A 20,986-nucleotide genomic window follows, 5' to 3' on the forward strand; every position below is an offset into this window, starting at 1 on the left:
CCCCTTAACATTTTCCTGAGATGTTGTTTTATGAAATACAATTTGAAAAGTAGTCCAATTTAAATTATAATTACAATATATTATCATATTTCCATAAGAAGGCTACATTTGATCACTAAATTAATGTCAGACATTTTTAAAGACCAAGGAGTAGTTGTTTTCATGGTGAAACCTCCAAACATTTGGTATCTCTGAAAAGTCCTGAATGTGCTCTTTACAGGACACCCAGGTTGTGTCATGTGACATGTATGATGTCAGAGAAATTCACTAAAATATAATGTCCACTACAGTGGACAAAAGTCTATTCTTGGGTCCCAGGAGGATATATATATATATATACACTGTTAGACTTTTCAAGGGTTTTTTACAGTAACTTACTGGCAACACTGTTGCCAGTAAGTTACTGTAATTAAGAGTTACAGTACCAAACCGTATTTCAGTTTTGTGTAATACAGTGCATTACTGTAAAAACGAAGCTAATCAGTACAGTGCATTACTGTAAAAACTAAGCTAATCAGTACACTACTGTAATTATTTTTATTTGTACTAAAAATAAATTAGATTTGATAATTTTGATATATGATTAATTTTATTTTTATCCTACATAAGTACTACTTTCATACAAACCAATTAGACAACGTTATCACAAAATACCATTTTTTTATTTAAAACATTTCATATATATCACAAAATAAACATGCCAATGCTGGAAATGATGTGTGAAATTTTTACACATTAATGGGTGAGTTTAGAGACAACATTTTTTGTGTTAATTTTAACTCATTCATTGTGTTAATGATTTTAACAAAGTAAATATGTCAGAGAGGTTAGCACAAAGATGTGTAAACGTGTTAAATTAACACATTATGTGCTGTCCTTCACTGCAAACATTTTTGAAAACATACATAAAACCATAAACAAAACATTAGCATTTGACTAAATGAATGTAGAGTCATTGGTTGTTTAGCTTATACAAGTATTATAATGAAATATCAACCATTACATTCATCAAACTGGAGAATATAAATACATTTTTAAGCATTCAAAAAGGAAATGTCCAAAACAGGACAAAACACAGTTCTTTTCACAATACAAGACACATAACCCCACCTTAAAAATAATTTCACTTATTTCCAAAAATGTGTTGGATTCATGTACTGGTGGCCAAAAGAAGTATTTAAGTGTCGTAATGTTTTTGAAAGAAGTCATTTCTTATTATTATCAATGTCTGACTGTCTACTCCATATTTTCTACAGCATAGGAGTAAAAGTCATCATCAAAATAATCTTTAAAAAGCCAACACAATGTTTTTGTCCACCTTTGTGAATAAATTAACTTCTCCAAAGATTGGTTCCTGTTCAGAACTTGATTGACAACATCAGAGTGTTCCCTGGTCTGCATGCGTGTCCACAAACACAAATGTACTCAGTCCTTCAGAGGAGATCCCGGTTCCAAAACTATATGAGAGAGAGAGAGAGAGAGAGAGAGAGAGAGAGAGAGAGAGAGAATATTAGTGTCACATTATTTTTAACCTCCTTTTTTGTTCATTTTTATTATTATTTTCACAAAAACTTAAGAATATATATTTGTAAACAGCTTTTGTCAATAAATAGCATACAAAAGAACTAAATTAAATTATGCCAGATTAAATTTTAATACTTACAAATCCTAAATTCTGTCCAAAAATGCTGAGATCCATAGAAAGAACGACTGAAATAGATGATTTTAGCCCATTTCAGCTTGTCTGCAGTGAAGGAGTACCTGTTTGAGACAAATACACACTAAGATACATGCAAGAAATCACTGTGTGATGATCGTTCTCCTTCCTAAAGTAGTTAACCCACCTGTGCGCTGATATTAGGACCTTCCTAGTCAGGTGGAACTGCAATGGTAGAGAGTCTTCTGGCTAATAAAATATAAAAATAATGCAAAAATATAAACTTAAGTTGTTTAGAATGCTAGATTTGGTCTGAATGAATTAGTGAGAGTTTTACTGCAGTGCTTACCTGGATACATTTAATCTGGTGAGACTGAACAAAGACAATGGTCCATCTTCTGATTGGTTCATTTGCTGTGTAATAAAGTTAGACATAATGCAAAGGTCACTTATTTGATATATAAAGTTAGCCAATTTTATAGAGATTTTATAAGATATTGTAAGCTACCTAGTCTGCACCAGTGGCTCAAAAGCAATTTTCACATATCGTATGCTAATCATTTCAGCAAACTTATATCAAAATATATCACAAATGGGCTGGCCTAACTTACCTCTGGAATCTTGCTAAGTCACTGGCGCGAATTGGCGCTTTGTTGCAGTTGCCTTTAAACACAAAAATGGAAGTAAATATTAAATTCCATTAAAAAAAAAACTATAATATGGTATAGTTTGCAAACTAATGCTAAAACTATAAAGGTTCTCATCAGTAGGCCAACATTAGGCTATAAACAGAATTTCACATTAGTTTATTCACATTTATTGTTAATGTAAACGCGTTGCTCGTTGGCATATTTTAACTCGACAATTCAATAATCTAACAAAGTGTGTAAAATGAAACGTTAGCTCAGTTTACCATGGTAAAGTTCGTTACCGCCATGTTGACGACGAGTAGGCTAACTTTAACGTTAACACGTTAAACTGGGCACAATCCTGTCAACAGCCAGTCTATGGTCAACATACACAGAAGGTTTTTTTTTTTTTTTTTTTTTTTTTTTAACCTTGCTTGCTGATCTCTCTCTCGGTGAAGTGAATTCCGTCTCTTCCCCGGGCCAGACACGAACGTCGCGATCCAACAAAAGACAGACCCCATTACCTACACTGGATGTCTGTCTGACGCGACACGACAAATCCCAGACAGTGAAGTGATGCGCCGCGGCCGTTATATTTCTGACGTAGTCCGATACGAGTCCAAGTGCTCGCGCTAGTTCTTACAAGGGATAAACAGGTTTGCATTTAAAGGTCCGGTCGCTTCAATGTGTCCAATATAGACAGCCTCTGGCTATTATAGCGTTGTAGACACGCGGTGTAAGGCAAAAATTAGGAAATAAAAAGCACGGTGGAATGGTGCCAGCCAGAGAGGCAGTTACGTCAAATACAGTAGTATACAGCAAATTTAAAAAATACAGTAAGTCTCTGTATGTGGTGTTAGACGTCACAGAAAATTCCCATGATGCAATTGGAATCACAGTTATTTACTGTAAAGAGAAATAGCAGTATAATACTGGGGGATTTAAAGTAAATAACTGTAGAAATTACAGAAAAGTCTAACAGTGTATATATATATACTCACACACACAGTGGGTACGGAAAGTATTCAGACCCCCTTACATTTTTCACTCTTTGTTATATTGCAGCCATTTGCTAAAATCAGCAAGAAAAAAGTATTCAGACCCTTTGCTCAGTATTTAGTAGAAGCACCCTTTTGATCTAATACAGCCATGAGTCTTTTTGGGAAAGATGCAACAAGTTTTTCACACCTGGATTTGGGTATCCTCTGCCATTCCTCCTTGCAGATCCTCTCCAGTTCTGTCAGGTTGGATGGTAAACGTTGGTGGACAGCCATTTTCAGGTCTCTCCAGAGATGCTCAATTGGGTTTAAGTCAGGGTTGTTGTGAAGCCACTCCTTCGTTATTTTAGCTGTGTGCTTAGGGTAATTGTCTTGTTGGAAGGTGAACCTTCGGCCCAGTCTGAGGTCCAGAGCACTCTGGAGAAGGTTTTCGTCCAGGATATCCCTGTACTTGGCCGCATTCATCTTTCCCTCGATTGCAACCAGTCGTCCTGTCCCTGCAGCTGAAAAACACCCCCACAGCATGATGCTGCCACCACCATGCTTCACTGTTGAGACTGTATTGGACAGGTGATGAGCAGTGCCTGGTTTTCTCCACACATACCGCTTAGAATTAAGGCCAAAAAGTTCTATCTTGGTCTCATCAGACCAGAGAATCTTATTTATAACCATCTTGGAGTCCTTCAGGTGTGCTTTCATGTGTCTAGCACTGAGGAGAGGCTTCCGTCGGGCCACTCTGCCATAAAGCCCCGACTGGTGGATGGCTGCAGTGATGGTTGACTTACTACAACTTTCTCCCATCTCCCGACTGCATCTCTGAAGCTCAGCCACAGTGATCTTTGGGTTCTTCTTTACCTCTCTCACCAAGGCTCTTCTCCCCCGAAAGCTCAGTTTGGCCGGACGGCCAGCTCTAGGAAGGGTTCTGGTCGTCCCAAACGTCTTCCATTTAAGGATTGTGGAGGCCACTGTGCTCTTAGGAACCTTAAGTGCAGTAGAAATGTTTTTGTAACCTTGGCCAGATCTGTGCCTTGCCACAATTCTGTCTCTGAGCTCTTCAGGCAGTTCCTTTGACCTCATGATTCTCATTTGCTCTGACATGCACTGTGAGCTGTAAGGTCTTATATAGACAGGTGTGTGGCTTTCCTAATCAAGTCCAATCAGTATAATCAAACACAGCTGGACTCAAATGAAGGTGTAGAACCATCTCAAGGATGATCAGAAGAAATGGACAGCACCTGAGTTAAATATATGAGTGTCACAGCAAAGGGTCTGAATACTTAGGACCATGTGATATTTCAGTTTTTCTTTTTTAATAAATGTGCAAAAATGTCAACAATTCTGTGTTTTTCTGTCAATATGGGGTGCTGTGTGTACAATAATGAGGAAAAAAATGAACTTAAATGATTTTAGCAAATGGCTGCAATATAACAAAGAGTGAAAAATGTAAGGGGGTCTGAATACTTAACCACTGTATATGAGAAAGAGAGAGAGAGAGAGAGAGAGAGAGAGAGAGAGAGAGAGAGAGAGAGAGAGAGAGAGAGAGAGAGAGAATAGAAGGGCCAAGCACTGAACCCTGAGGTACCCCAGTTTTGTGATGCGATTTAAACACCCCTTGAAGAATCTATCTACCCATCAGATGACCTAAAATTCAGCACTCGTGCAATATGCTTTGTCCCTCTACCAAATGATTCATGAGCTGAAAAGGTTGAAGACCTGAAAGCTATTACTATCAAAAGGTTGAGCAGAATCTATTTTTTTCTGTCAAAACTGCAAGCGCAAAATACATTTTTGTTTTACAGATTTTATACAGAATGATTAGTCAACAATTTTCTGATCTTTTACATAACTCACAAAGCTCTTTTACATATTTACGTATCCTTATTGACATTTTGGTATCAACAGCTACAATCTTATAATTCTATTACAAAACCAGGTCCAGACAAAGAAGTAAATGGCAGCTATTTGCTAAAGGACAGGTCAACAGACTCATTTATTGACCAGCCCCATGGCCCCAAACAAACACAGATATGTCATTTAACCCCATGGAGCTGCAACTTCTCTGTGTCATCAGAAACCCTCTACTACAAATAAAACATGGTGTAGTGGGCTTTCACCCTGGCTTCTAGCTCAATATACAGTTACACTTATAGTGTCCTTGGCTTGAAGTGGATATGCTGTCTCTACCTTACACCAGCCAATACAACCCGTTCCAGATAGCCAGCTGTCATAAGGTGTACTGTAATTACACCCCTCTGTGTGCTATCTCAGCAGTCACTGCAGTGGCTGGGCTATGTCATATGGCCATGGTTATATCTCTATTTTTTACTGTGTTAAATAGGCATTATATATATATATAATTACCGAAATTATATATATATTATTACATAGATAATTACCGAAATTATATATATATATATATATATTCGTGCAAAGCGTCATGGGGCGTAGGAATAAGGTGGATAGAACGCTTAGAGTGGAGAGAGAAACGTGCTTTTGCTCCACTCCAGGCTTTGATCACATTCCCCTAAGCAGGGTGAATACACCTCGTCCTTCCTTAATTGAAGGACTAACGGTCATGCAAGTAGCTAAACCAAACAACTGTTTACAATAGAAGAATTAATCAGTTTGCAAAGACTGTATCGCTCAGCTTTGGGAAGATAAGATATACAGGTAAAGATTAGGAGACTGCGAGAAGAAGAAAGAGAGAATGTGATGGAGATGAGAGAGGAAGAGCAGGTATTGCATACTGTGCCCATGAGATTAACATTATTACAATGCATTCCTATTTAACACATATACATGTTCTTTGCTAATTACAGTGGAACATATTTAGCTCAATTTAACAACACAAGCACCTATAAAATATAACTCCATAATAGTAGTATTGTATAAATATTAATATTTGTATATGGTCCTCGAATATGTTATATTTCACCAATATCAGCACTGGGAGTTTTCACTGTTTGTATCACTCCGTTTTGTCTGTGTTTACGCAACTTGCATCCTTAAGCCAGTAGGTGGCGGCAAGTGACTGCCTTTATGAGTGAGTAATTGAACCATTAAATTAACAGATTAGTCCAAAAACATTGATTAATTAAGGAAAAAACAAGTTGCTGAAACCAATCTTTCATGCTCATATAAATTGCTCATTTGCCTCTGGATACTGTATGCATGCCTTTTTAAAGTCTTAAAACATTCAGTTTTTTCCAAGTCTTTTGGGTCTTGTAGGATTTTTATTTTTTTTTCGCTCTTTCTGTCCATCACTATTTTATTATTTCTTTCTTTACAGGACCTGGACTCTATGTGGTACTCCTGAATATTTGGCTCCTGAAGTGATCCAGAGTAAAGGTCATGGGCGAGCTGTGGATTGGTGGGCTCTCGGTGTGCTCATCTTTGAAATGCTAGCAGGGTAAGACCAAATGTTCATTTATATTTTACAGAGTCTGTGTACCCCTGGAAGTTTGTAAATTACTGAAGGGGGTCCAGAGAGATGAATAAAGCATATTTTTTGGCTAAACATTTGCAAATGATCTGAGTATACATTTTATATATGTAATAGTTTTAGTTGGTGGTTTTTAATGAATCCTATTACTAAGTTTTACCCACCTATATATATATATATATATATATATATATATATATATATATATATATGCTTATTTTTTTCATCTATAAGTGACTTCCCTTACATTTGTTCTTAAAAAAATTGAGAATCTAAAATCCTGACAACTACTTTCCAAGTATTACCAAGTATTTTCCAAGGCCAACTTAACTGGCCTTCAGCTAATGGCAACTTTAAAAAAAACAGTGATGAATAAATACATTGAAATAAATAACAGTTGCCATTCCATCATGTATGGCTCAGACTGTATTTGTATTGGTGTGTGGTCAGGAGGGATCGGCTCTTGTCAAAAATACACCACTAGAGGGCAGCAGTGGAATATTGAGCTCTGCCAAGGGCCTAAACCTCCTTGTGCATGTCTCAGTATCCTCTTTCAGTGCTGTCTTGAAATGTATCCGTATTGTGATATTTATCCTTATTTGCCTTGACATTAATTCCTGCAGCCTATATTCAGCATGCACAAGCTGGCATATTTAATATGCACACAGATAATCTGCTCGCATTTACAGTATCTCAGGGGGCGGATGTGTATCTTGGAATAGATCTTGTTTACAAAAAGATTACATCCAGATTAATCTGTTATTACCAACACATGTGGGCATAAATGTGTGGCAGAACAGCATGTAAAATTTGTAGATACATTTTTGGCAAATTATATTTCTCGATCAGCAAGTTCCACACTGCTAGCCTAGAAATCTAGACGCACCCTAGCGGCAGCAAATGTAATTTGCAGCCAGGGTCGTCTAACAACTCTCCGTTGGAAATATCAAACTCTAGTCAGGCCAATCACATCGTGTATAGAGTCAGTGGGTGGGCTTAACATAATGACGGCAGAGTTGCGACGGTTCCGCGTGAATTCCCTGCTACTTGAAAACAAAGAAAATGGGTCTTTCGAATCGGCTTTGGCCGCGACTCTGGAGGACTTGGAGTTAAGCTTTTCTTTGAGAAAAGAACAAAGAACGACACTGAAGTCATTCTTAAAAAATAAGATGTGTTCAGAGTTTTGCCGACCGGATACGGCAAAAGTTTAATCTAACAACTAGCTCCGCTGGTGGGAAAACGCTCTGGTTGGTTGTAGCGCTATCCTATTGCGTGCACAGGGAATTTGAAAGACAACTGTTTATCCCGCCCCTCGGATTGAGCCCTGCCAATGGTGTGTTCCCAGACCCAACATTTTGATGTGGCTCTGGCTTGTCAGGCTACCACACAGCTGCACTTTGTGCATAATCTTTGCACAAGAAAATGTGTTCATTTTGTCACATGGACTCCAAAGCCGGTGTGAAAATAAACTTCTTCCCTTCTGGTATAATTTTGGATGCTGTAGTGTATATCCATTCCAGACTGCTCCATTCTCCCACCTGCATGTTGCTGGATCTAAATCTGCCCTAGAGCTTTCACAGGCTCTCGTCTGGAGGAAAGAGTGACCCACCCTCTTCATTCATCCCAGACTTCTTTTGAAGTATTTGCTTCTGCAAGTCAGTGAGAGAAAAATACCTGGTCCCTTAGTTTTCCAAGAGACAGACACACAGACATAGGCTCAGCTTGCCCAGACATACAAGAGCTCTCTTCAGTCGTATCTGGGACTGTGTGTTTGTCTGTTTGAATGTTAAAGGTTGTTTGACTCTCCTTTACAGGAAATATAGCAAGAGTTGAAATAGTTCCTCCAATGGGATAGCAACCTCAATGTAGTGACCGACCGTGTAAGTGGGTGTGAGCAGATGTCTTGTGGGTGTGTTCGTATTTCTGTCCTAACTACTTTTAAGGATAAAATTGGTGAAAATGTCAGCCAAGTCTGAGCAAAAACTTTTAGAATTGCATTAAAAAGCTAAAATTGTTCACAAACCAGGGTTTCCAGAAGATGTATTTTGAATTAAGGATTGGGTTAGGGTAGGATTGGGTATCGTTTGAATTGAAAATAACAATTCCAATTCTGCTCATCGATTCCTAATTTCGATTTCAATAAGATAAGCCTTATTGCAAAACATTTCATTGTAGCTGAATACCATGAACAAAAATCAGCAGGCTAAAGAGCACTTAAGGAACGTTTGCCTATGGTTTAAAAATATCACAGCAAAAACAACTAGCCTAACTAATAAACATTTCAAACATTATACAAAAAAAAAAAACAGTAGTTAAAAAGGAACACATTTTTACTTAGCAATTGCACAAATAAATACAACTGAACAAAGATACGATTGAAATAAACAATGTTTTAAGATTTACAGGTATTCAGGTACAGAAACTGTAATCAAATGTAAAATAACACTGCACTTTATGAATAAAATATAGGCCTAGGCTACATTACAAATATAGTTACAAAAGTTTTTCAGTCAAGAACAGAGGGTTCATTTTCTCTTTGTCTTTTGTTGTTTGATTAACGTTATTATAGAGACAGCAGCAGGAATATCATGCTGTTGTCACTTTAAGAGCTGCACTGATCCAATATAATGTTACACATGCATTTTCTTTGTCAACTGTTTATGTTCACTTAAGACATAACCAACTGTGTTTACGAGAATATTTTGACATTTTTGTGTGTATTTGTCCGTTTAAGTGCAAAAAGATGCAGGAGGAACTCGGTTCAGTATCGCGCACCACTATTCAGTATGAGAAGCGACTTTCTGTGCGCACCGTTTAAATGTGACTGGCAACTCTTAAATTTCTGTTTGGCTTTTCTTACCACCATGCTGATTCACTTTAAAAATCTACATAATTTTGTCATTGAAGGAAATATATATATATATACACACACACACACACACCAGTATATATGTGTGAGTGTCTTAGTTATAATACAATAGATGTTATAAGATCCAGAACTCTTCAAGAGCACAATTTTAAAGGCTTCTCCTTTTGTATTCTCTTTCTCAGTGGAATGTTGGCGACACCTGTGGTGTTATGTAAAAGTTTTGAGTTTTATAATTCTCCTTTTTTCCCCTGTCACCAGCCACTGCTTACAGTAACACTATAGAGACGAATATGCCTCTCTTGCTCTCTCTCTGTCTTTTATTCTCCTTCACCCTATCTCTCTTTTCCATCACCCATGAGAAGGAATAGCTACAAGTTATGCTCTCCTGGATTCTCTCTCTCTGTTTATGGTTTCCACACTCAGTCAATACTGTCAGTCCTGCTCAATCCATTAAGTTGAACCACCTTATTTTACTTTTTAGAAGGCTGCAGCCAGAGGTCTGTAAAGGAATACAAAATGATGCCATCGTTTACTTACCCTCATGTCATATCAAACCTAAATGATAATTTTTCTTAATTTAAACACAAACGAAGATTTTTATGTTTTTTTTTCCATTCAATGAAAGTGAATGATGACCAGGTGCTATCAAGCTTAAAAAATTCACCATAAAAGAATAATAACGGTAATGTATATGACTGGAATATGTGTGCTATAGCCTATAAATTACAGTTATGATTCATTATGCATCATATTTACTATTACTATTTACTATATATTTACATATATTATTTATATAGGATATAATCGTACTGTGGCCATTCTGTGTACTGCTCTTTTAAACCATCACACATGTGTCATCCCCGCTTTGCAACTCTGAGCTAATGGCTTATTCTGTGTCAAACGCTGCAGGGTCTTTCACTCTATATTTTGCTGCTGATGTATGTCTCATCATCTCATCTTCACTGTTGACACTTGAGTTCTGTCATTGTCAGTGATCTGTGCCCTCATGCGACTTCAGGTGGTCGCCTAGTAACAGGCTCATTGGCATCCCTCACCTTATCTATCCCTCATATTTAATGGCTGTTTGCAATGCCACCTGGACTCAGGTATTAAACACAAGCTCATTGCTTGGAGAGTGAAAGGATGTTTGATGGCATGTTGGTTGGGGCGTAGCACGAATGAACTGGAAGTCTGTAATGGAGTAATGGATTACACAGCATGAGCTGGAGAATCACATACCAGACATTAGAGAACACACATCACATGGACAGAAATGAGTAGAAATGGCATTATACTGAGACACCGCAGTCATTCAAAGGCCTAAACGACACATTCAGCAGTTGCGCTTCTCCTCCAATGCTGCTACTTTTGGTGATTTAAACAAGTGCAGATCAGGAATGCATCTGTGAAATTCAAATTCAAAACTTCAAGACTTTGTTTAGTTAACTCGCTGTAGATTACATTGGAATATTTGTATTAACTCTTTCCCCGCCAGCGTAAAAAAAAAAAAAAGTTGAACAGTGGAAAAACAGTGAAAACACAGAAAGCCAGAAAATTCAGTCAAGTGGCGGGGAAGCGGTTTCTCATAAATGACGGAAAATTCCTTTACCGGCGGAGAGAGTTTAGCAAAAGTAACGTAATTGAAGAGGTCTTTTATATTAAATAATTCCAAGTAACATACTGACAATAAAGCACTACAAAATGACAATAATAATAATAACAGGGTTTATTAGTTAGTTAGTTAGTTAGTTACTTACATTTGCCCATTATTTAAGATAATGTAAACTTACATGTAAATGTAAAAAACTTAAAAGCATATTCATATACAAAACTTCTGGTTACATGACCCTAAGCTCTTTTAAAAAGAAATCCATGCAAAAGTTAATATTAGATCATTTTAGAATACAGTATAGCTTGTACCGAATATTCTTCAGTTTTATGTAAAACAGAAATATGACGAATAGAATATCAGATCTCTGTCATGTGGCCAAAAATAAATGCAAAAAAAAAAGAAGCTTTTTTGCATAGTTGTGTTTGACACATGAAAACTGTAACAATGCATCTTACAAGGTAACACAATGAGTTTTTGAGTCCTCGAATTAAGTCCCCACCTTAAGTCCTTGAATTTGAGGGTATTGAACCTGGAAAGTCCTTTATTATTATTATTATTATTATTATTATTATTATTATTATTTTAAATGTCCTTTATTATTATTATTATTATTATTTTAAATGCATTTATGTAAAACTTCCCTAAGAAAAAATATTAAAACAAAACTGAATGGGTAATTATATCTTTGGTAAACCAGATTTATTTATTTGTTTACCAATTATACATATGACGCCTAAAAACAATGCTACAAACAAAAGTGATCTGTTGTTATTGATTTTATTCCAAGCCAATATTAAATCTGCACTTATATCGAGTTGAATGTCAACTTTTTTGCTATCTAGTTCAAGTTTGGTCCTTGGTGGCTTAAGTCACAGTTGTTTTGTGTTCATCTATGTGCTTGTCTTGTCTGTAGTGTCCAGGTCAGGTCTTAAATGGTTTTTATTAGACTAAGCTGACAGAGATAAAGTCTGCATTCATTTTGGGCATTTCAGCATTAAATTCAGCTTAGCTGTCAATAAGATGAAGGACAGTAGTATACATTTTTAGAGACTTTTTCTGCTCTCTGTTATACTGACATATTAATTGATCATTATTTTAAAATGTCTTTGTCAGCATTCAAATATTTCAGTCGATACATCTCTGGTTGGTACATCTTTTTAAGGTTTTGGGATCTTGGATTCATCACTGGCATTTAAGAATCTCTACTATTTTACTGTCTTTCTCTGTCTAAGGTATCCACCATTTTTTGACGATAATCCTTTTGGCATCTACCAGAAGATTCTGGCTGGAAAGTTGGAGTTTCCACGGCATCTGGATTTCTATGTAAAGTGAGTTTGATAAAGAAAACACAACCAAAAAAAATGACACATGCCATATTTATAGCATACATAAAACACAATGTCTAGTGAAATCATGTCAGCATAAACAAGATATATTTTATTTTTGTCTAAAAAAAAATGTTTTGGTTACTGAAACTTACAAACCAATTTTAATTTGGTGAAATTAAGCTGTATTAAAAATATAAAATTATTAGATGAAAAAATGTAAACTTAAATGAAAATGAGAAAATTACTAAATCTTTAACATTAAAATGAAACCTGAAAAGATTCAAATTATTCAAAATATCAATAAATACTGTAATAGTATATAAATAATGCTAGACTAACTCTGGTAAAACAAAAATACATCAAGTTAAATTGAAAAAGCTAAAATTCCGTTTCATTGCTCCTCCCACATTAAAATATATTAAGTTAAATAAAAATGTATGTCTTTGAACATCAATAATGACTATTTTAATAACTTTGCAACAAGTATTTAAATCCATTAATATGGTAGTAGACCACACTTAAATTGTTATATTCAGTGATAACAGGCTCCCTCTCTCTCCAGCAAAGGGTCCTTGATATGAAAAAGGTTGAAGACCCATGTTTTAGGCAGTTCATAGTTCAAAGAGAGATGCTCTCATAGATTCACATAACACATGTCCTCTAATGAACCCATCTAAACTTGTCAACTAAGCACACTGGCAGCTGCAGGAGTGGAGGCATCCTCTAGATTACAGACAGATGGGTCTGTTTACTCCACTACTCAGGGTGCTTTTGAACTAAAGGAGCTCAGGATTTAGCAAACAAGCTGCTGTTTCATCTTGATTTTCAAAAAATACAAAAGTAATCCTTAATGATACAGAACAATATCCTCTCTTAGTTGTATCATCTAAGAAGTCATTGCAGCTGTACAAACATGTACACAAAAGTGCATCACAGTTGCATTTCCTAATATGACTTTAGTCCACTAACTGTTGGGGCTAACTGCTGTTTACTGCTTCAAACAGTCTGCACTCCAGAGACAAAGACAGCTTAAGAAAGCTTTCGGAAATAGAGACAGACAGTCACTTCAGGCAAAGCAAATCCGTGTTTCCTTTCGACTGACATGTTTACTCTAGTTACAATTGTGAAAGTAGCCGAACGACGTCTCCTGTCACTAGGGGTTTAACAAGCTTGATAAGATAATAGTATCGTGAAGTCAAACACACATGATCACTGGAGAATGAATAACATCCGCCAGGGAGGCTAGAGTGAATGGTAAGGTCATCTGTAGCAAGATCGCTCCAGGCGTCTCTCGTGTTAGGTTGAGTGAGAATATCAACGCCACAGCAGTCAACATGCTAATGCGCTCGCCTTCGCAGCTTGAAGCGTGTTGGATCATAGATACAGATTATTTTAGTCAGTGCAAAGATTTTCATGTTTGAAGAAATTGTTTTTATGTTCATAAGCTGATTAAAGTTTTTGCACAATGAATAATCTCTTTAAGATAGTGGTTCTCAAACTTTTCAGGCATTTGTCAAAATAAATTTGCATATCATGTAACGATCTGTATTGTGCAAAGCAGGCCACTCTTGTATAGGGACACAAGATATCAGCAAAAATGAGATATTTTGCTTTTTGTACATTTATTGATACATAGTGTGATGGTGGATATTAGATTCCTTAAATATATTTCCACATGTTTTAATAGAATATAGATTTACATTTGATTTATATTGTAGTGAAGATTTAACCCTTGAAAAAAAAAAGTACAAATATTTACGTTTACTAGACGCTTTTATCCAAAGTGACTTACAAATGAGTAATACAACAAATGCTTCATCTTAAGCAGGCAATAAATACAAGAAGTGCTAGTAATACAAAGTTCCAGACATTGTTCAGAATAGTACAAGCAGAATAGTTCAAGTTTATTAATGTTACATATTGAAACGTGCCATAAACTGTTTCTGACCACACACATTCCTAGATCATTTTTTGAAGACTTACTTTTATATAGTATTTGTATACTTTTACTTTTATTTAGCAGATTTCAATACTGCTCATTTATAATGCTGTGTTGCCAAAATGTAGCATACAGATCATTTATTTACGTTTTTTTATTTCATTTTCTTTTCTTTTTTATCAAAGTAGTACAATATTAGTATTTAATATTAGCCATTTTATCGGTTATCATAACATTACAATAATTATTGGAATCAGACAGAATTTAAATAAGGAGTCTTCCTAATCTTAATTTCTGCCTTGTGCATCTTAACTTTCCTGTGTGTATTGAATAATTAAATAATGTGCCTTTTTTTTTAACCATAGTGATTCTCATCTTCTGTCTTCGTTTGTCTAGGGACCTAATCAAGAAGTTTCTGGTAATTGACCGGGCAAGAAGGCTTGGGAACATGAAGGTAAGCAAGGTGTTAGTAACAGATATGTTATATAGTGCTTGTATGGTTGAGCAAGGTATTTCTGCAGGAATCAGCATCTGAGATATTTCCTTTGAGAACGTTATTATTTTGATACACTCTTCTTTCTGTCCATATGGACTCTTTATAGTCATATCACATTCAGGTTGAGAATTGAGAATTGAGAATCCATGAATCATGCAACATATTAAACTTTTCCTTGGCCAGTTTTGCATCTTAATAAGCAAATAATAAGACCTTGATTGAGTCCTGCGAGATTTTTCTCCCAAAGGCCACAGTTGGCCACATGTTTCCATTTATGAAAAGGAGGCTGCCTATCTGCCTAGAGGGGATGAGATGAGGCTCTGGAGAAACTCCCTGGACACTCACAGAGTGATTCTGACACCGGGAAACTCTCCCACCATACCTCCCTTCCAACCCCCATCAGTCGAGGTGGAAAGAGAGGAGAGAACTGCAGACAGAGTCCTTGTGCAAAATGTTTCTGCATCTCCAGCTTGAGTAATTCAAACAGTTGCGGTTTAATGGCGGTTACTTTTCTAAATTGTCCTCTGAGAGGAAATAATTCAATAACTGGCGCCAGATGAGGTGGCAGCAGTGCGCCAGGCCTGTCACACCTAATGTGATGCATATCGTGACGGTGATGTCATGGGAAGTGTGTGAATGGTTGCGTCATTTTCCCATTAACAACAGTTAATGCTGTTATTATAATTATCCGCATGTGAGGAACGAGCTGTGCTAAAATGTATATCTCTGTTTTTTTTTTGTTTTTTTTTGATTTAATAAATTGTGATTTATTCAGATTTACTTTTTGTTGTCAATGCATATTCAGAGTAGGAGACAAAGAAATGTCACATAGGGTGGACTTATCAGGCTAGATGTTTCTATTGTTAATTTAGCTTTCTTTCTTTCTTTCTTTCTTTCTTTCTTTCTTTCTTTCTTTCTTTCTTTCTTTCTTTCTTTCTCTCACTCTATTCTCCTCTGACTCTTTATGAGAGTTTAAGAGCCGGCAGCCCAATCACAGCTGTGTTTGCACTGTTTCCACAGCAAGGCCAGGTCCCGCTGGCAGCGCTCATTCACAAGTGCAGATATCTGTTATTCCACTTGAGTGGATGTCTATCTCTCATAGTCCCACAGTGCAATGCGTGGCCCAAATTCTGAGGTTTCTAGAAGACTTTGCATTGTTGCCCCACTTTTCTTTTCCTCTCTAAGAAACTAAAAAGACAACACGGTGGCTGAAAAGACTGTTCGGTATAAAATGGATTCAAATGAAGAGTGAAATGTTCAATATCAGATCTAAAAGTGTTAATAGATATATTATTCATTGTAGCACATTTAAGGTTTTTATTCTTGTCACAGTTTTAACTGTGATGGTTTGTCTCAAAATGTAAGACTTTATTCTACTTTAATGTTCATTTAGCTATAGTAATCCATCACATTATTGTGTATTATATTTGTCTTCTTCCAGAATGGGGCTGATGATGTGAAAAAGCACAGATGGTTTAAGTCAGTAGACTGGGAGTCTGTGCCCTGTAGAAAACTCAAGGTAAGCAGCGCAGTTCTGTCGTATAGAGTTTTAGGAGATTAAAGATTCATTTAATACCACTAATCATTTTTGTACGATTTCCAAGTCATTGCTGGCCACATAAGTGTCAACGCCTCTTTAAAAAGTAATTTTACTTGCTTTATTGTTAGAATTACAAAGCCAGAATATTCCCCAAGGTTTACTGGACATATTGCATAGTTTCCCAGAAGGCCTTGGTAGCTGGATAATGGGAAGTACAGTATACACTACCAATAGTCAATTATGCTTACCAAGGCTGCATTTATTTGATCAAAAATGAAGTAAAAACTGTAATATTGTGAAATATTATTACTATTTAATAGAACGGTTTTCTATTTTAATACATTATGTAATTTATTCCTGTTATGACAAAGCAGAATCTTCAGAACTCATTAATCCAGTCTTCAGTGTCACGTTTTTCGGGAATCATTCTTAGACCCAATTCCGATTTTCTTTTTTTTTGCCTCCCATGTGGCAAAGATGACCCACGAACGTGTAAACAGGAAAAAAAAAATAACACATGGATTCTGATTCTCAGATCGGTTTCAGACATCATTCATATGTGGAAAAAATCGGATATGAATCGGATATTTGCGTTTGTGTCTACCGTGTAATCGGACAGATTGGATATTCCCCTGTCAATGCGAGTCGTACGTAATTGAAAAAGTGACGGTGGCGAGTTGACTGTGGTCAACTCAGGTGGACGCCAACCGTGATCACATGACTCTTTTTCAGTGGGTTTATCAAAACCCAACGTTTTGATGATCTGGTATCATTTTGTCTGCGTCCATCCGCCTAAGCTTTTCCGGGTCAGTATGTCTACCTTGGGTTGTTTTGCCAAGTGTAAAGCATAAATGCAGATATCGGATATGGGTCACTTTTAAAAGAGGATGTAAGCTGGTCGTCAAAAAAAAAAAAAAAAAAAAAAACGGATATTGTCAATAAATGGTGCTCAAGAAACACATTATTATTATTATTATTATTATTATTATTGTCGATGTTAAAATGGTTGTACTGCTTAATATTTTTGTGGAAACGGATAAATTTCATCAGTTTAATGCATCCTTGTTAATTACAATTCGTTTTTTTTTTTTTAACCCCAAACGTTTGAATGCTAATGTATATTTAGCTGTATCTGAAGCTTTGTTAATGAGTTTCTCTCTCCTTCCTGTGACAGCCACCCATAGTTCCAAAGGTATCTCATGAGGGTGACACATCTAACTTTGACACCTATCCAGAGGATGAGTGGAAGAAGGACACACCTGTACCCGCTAAGGATCTGGAAATTTTCAAGAACTTCTGAAAGGAATATTCTCTTTAATGACACAAACGACAGGACTTGGTAGAAGATATTAATAAATTGGAGCTAAAGGTTTAACTTAGCCATTCAGGGGACATTAAAAGGTCATAGTTGCATTATTATAGGTATGTCTTCCCTGCTTGTCCCTGAGTCCTGCACACTTGAGAAACAGAAATAGACTTCTTGTGATCACCATTATTGGCATCATAATTATCATCAAACGAATACGGAGGAAACAGTTTATCACTTCAGCATCTAATAAGTGATGAATAACATCATTCTTCACTGTCTGAGTCTCTTTATATTATGCAAAAATATCATTTAAATTAGCAATAATAACAAGGTTCTGTTCAAGGTCCCTTTTGCGGGATCTATCCTATTCTAGACAATGTCTTCGCTTATACCTGATCATGTATGGTCATGCTTTTGTTATGACTATATATCTTGAAAAGCTTGCTGAATCAAAACTTTAAGCCTGACAAATTTTCTTTTCTGGTTATCTAAACTTGCTGTGTTGATCCTTTCCTCCTACATGGTTTATCTATATAAATTTCATAACATAAGGCCTGTTTCACACCGGACACTTGAACAGGCACATAATCAAGCAGCAGTCTAACTGCAACACGCTTTTACTCTCACAGCTTTTCAACTGCGTAACAAAACTGCCAGTCTATACTAAAAAAATAAGTAAGTAAATAAACAGTCCAATTTTGTGGTTACTATTATAAATATTTCCTTTAATAACGGCCATACCTTTTAAAATGGTAATTTTTTTATTCAATACAAATGATTACAAAAATGTATAGTCTGAAACGTAATTTCCATGAGGTTGTGGGCCACATCCAAATAGTCATTAATCTAAACAACAGAACCCAAACTGCTTAAGTCTCCTGAATTCAGTCATATTTACTGAACAGAAAGTGCTGCTTGTGTCTATTTATTTTAGTTTTTATTTTATTTATTTTTCCTTCCGACAATAGGTGAATAGTTTGCCTCCGGTATTCTATTTGAAAACTATAACCTGTTCATATGAATTATGGAAGCCCCTTTCCAACACATTTGGGAAAAAATGCTTTGGTAAATCTTAATTTTGACACAGTAAGTCGTAACTATGACAAAAATTCGAAATTATGTTTATGTAAGTTAAAAAAGACTATTCATTTCGTCATAATTATGACTTTGTATCTCAATTTTGACTGTTATAATTGAGATGAGTCATGACAAGTCAAAATGAAGATGAAAATTCATTGACTTCAATTTTGACTAAGAGATTATTTCTTTTTAACTTGTCATTTGACTTATCTCATGACTTATTTCATTTGATTCATCTAAATTTCGACTTTATCTCATTATTGTTTGATAGTTTAGACTTTTTGTAATCATTTCTACTTTATCTCTTTTTTTTTTTTTTTTTTTTTTTTGAAGTGGTGGGGGAAAAAAAACGTGTTCTGTGTGAACGGCCCCAAGTATCCAAAGAGCTTTTGAACACATTTCTGCCAGGATGTCATACTGAGAATAGCAGGTAAAATAGAGGTACAGTAGCACTTACCTAATCGAACATGACCTCACAAACCTGTAGGTAACTAATAAATCGGCATTAATGCTTGTATTATCAAATGCCTGTTCAAATACGTTGGCTGTTGTGCTTTATGATGTTTTATATGTGTTTACTAATTGTTAAATTGTTTAAAGTGCATAAACACTTAAAATTTTATTAGCCATGTGTTTTCTAAAGTTGCCTTGCATTTATATGGGGGTGAATTTGGCGAACACTGTTTACATTGCTTTGTAATGCTACTTAATACATGGTTGGCACATGGAAGCCTTGGGAAGAGAACTGAGTATGGTGTGAAATGCCTACAAAATGTAGCTACTGTGTGTATGTTCAAAATGGTTCTTTTTTTCTGGACTTCCCTAGGTTTTTTTTTGTAACTGCTTTTGTTTGAAGCGGTTGTCTATCATCGTAAAGTGTCTACTGAAGATCATTTCTTGAAATGGCTGTTCTTTTTAAATTGCAAATGCAATTTTATACTGAGGAACCTGCAGATTTCTTATGGACTTTACAGCTGTTACCATCTTTTGGATTTTTCTGTTATTGTTTGTTTGTATGTTGTTGTACCAAGTGTGGATCATTTTTGCTGTATTCTCAATTTTTTCTTTTTTTCTTTTTTTTTTTTTACACTTGTTTGAGAAAAGATTGTATTTTATATTGTTTGCAACAGCAAAAACTAAAATGAAGTTCTATGAACTTAGAAATTGACACGAACCCAGCATAGGATTTTATACTTGTTTTTGATTACATTTTGTTTTAAGTTTAAGTACTTTCCTTTTTTTGCCTTCTGAACATTGATGGTGTATTTGAGATGGTACAAGTGCAATGTTACCTTCAACCAAGCTGTTATGAAAATCTGCAAGTACTATAATCATGAAAATAAACCGAACTTTTCATGTGGGCAAAACAATTTGACTAATACACCCTACTGCCTGTTATAACTTTTCAGTGTACTCTGACCAAACTTGTTGAGGTCTTATTTAGATGGGTTGGACTCTCAGTCTGATGGCGCCAAGCCATACCCTCTTAGCAAACTTTTTCAAACCAGCCTCTGTAACCTTTTAAACTAAAAGTTATTAGGCCATTTACTGTTAGAGTCTTGGTATATTCTCATTTTGTAGTGTTTTTTCCACAGTTTCATATGCTTGTATTTCCTTCTTTTGGTCCCTTTATAGCTTATTTTCCTTAAGTATTAATGTAAAATGTATATGAAATGTACATTAGCAGTTAACAGAACAAATTAGCATCCCTCATTCCCTGCAAAAGCAGATGAATGATCTCATCCATTGAGACTATTGCATTTTTAAGAGGTTATTTCATTCTCTAACTCCTGTGGTTAGACTTCACCCGTAGTGAAATGTTCAAACATAACTTTCTTTCTTCTTTCCGCTCCTTGTAAAATTCGACTACAGTTGAAACATTTTAATGACATTTAGTCCTGTCAGACACACCACTGGGACAGACTAATTTTACTTAATAGTTCCCTTACGGTCTTCTAAATGCCTGCACAGTGGATCTGTCCCCAACCTGATATGAAATGGTTTTTAATGTATGGTATGTATTTGTGTGCACGCCTCTGCACTTTGGCAGTTCTGCGCAATATATTCCCACATGTGACAGGAAAGCA

At 35.9% G+C, this 20,986-nt stretch overlaps 1 protein-coding gene and 1 long non-coding RNA gene across 2 annotated transcripts in view; one reads left to right on the top strand and one right to left on the bottom strand.

Annotated features, from left to right (window-relative positions):
- prkx (protein kinase X-linked) overlaps positions 1 to 20,618 on the top strand; it is a 46,383-nt gene extending 25,765 nt beyond the window's left edge. Inside the window, exons 4-8 of the mRNA XM_084402022.1 lie at positions 6,574 to 6,693; positions 12,440 to 12,535; positions 14,871 to 14,928; positions 16,412 to 16,489; positions 17,685 to 20,618. Of these exons, the coding sequence (XP_084258148.1) occupies positions 6,574 to 6,693; positions 12,440 to 12,535; positions 14,871 to 14,928; positions 16,412 to 16,489; positions 17,685 to 17,810 (478 nt within the window). The 3' untranslated portion in view covers positions 17,811 to 20,618. The remainder of the gene's footprint in view (positions 1 to 6,573; positions 6,694 to 12,439; positions 12,536 to 14,870; positions 14,929 to 16,411; positions 16,490 to 17,684) is intronic.
- LOC311286024 lies at positions 540 to 3,237 on the bottom strand. Its single transcript, XR_014626466.1, has 6 exons — positions 2,716 to 3,237; positions 2,269 to 2,320; positions 2,007 to 2,071; positions 1,845 to 1,906; positions 1,664 to 1,761; positions 540 to 1,457 (listed from the first exon to the last, which is right to left on the bottom strand). It is a non-coding gene; the product is annotated as an uncharacterized lncRNA (long non-coding RNA).
- Positions 20,619 to 20,986: the final 368 nt, after the last annotated feature.

The sequence above is a fragment of the Rutilus rutilus genome (assembly GCF_951802725.1).
Source record: "Rutilus rutilus genome assembly, chromosome: 2".
NCBI lineage: Eukaryota > Metazoa > Chordata > Actinopteri > Cypriniformes > Leuciscidae > Rutilus > Rutilus rutilus.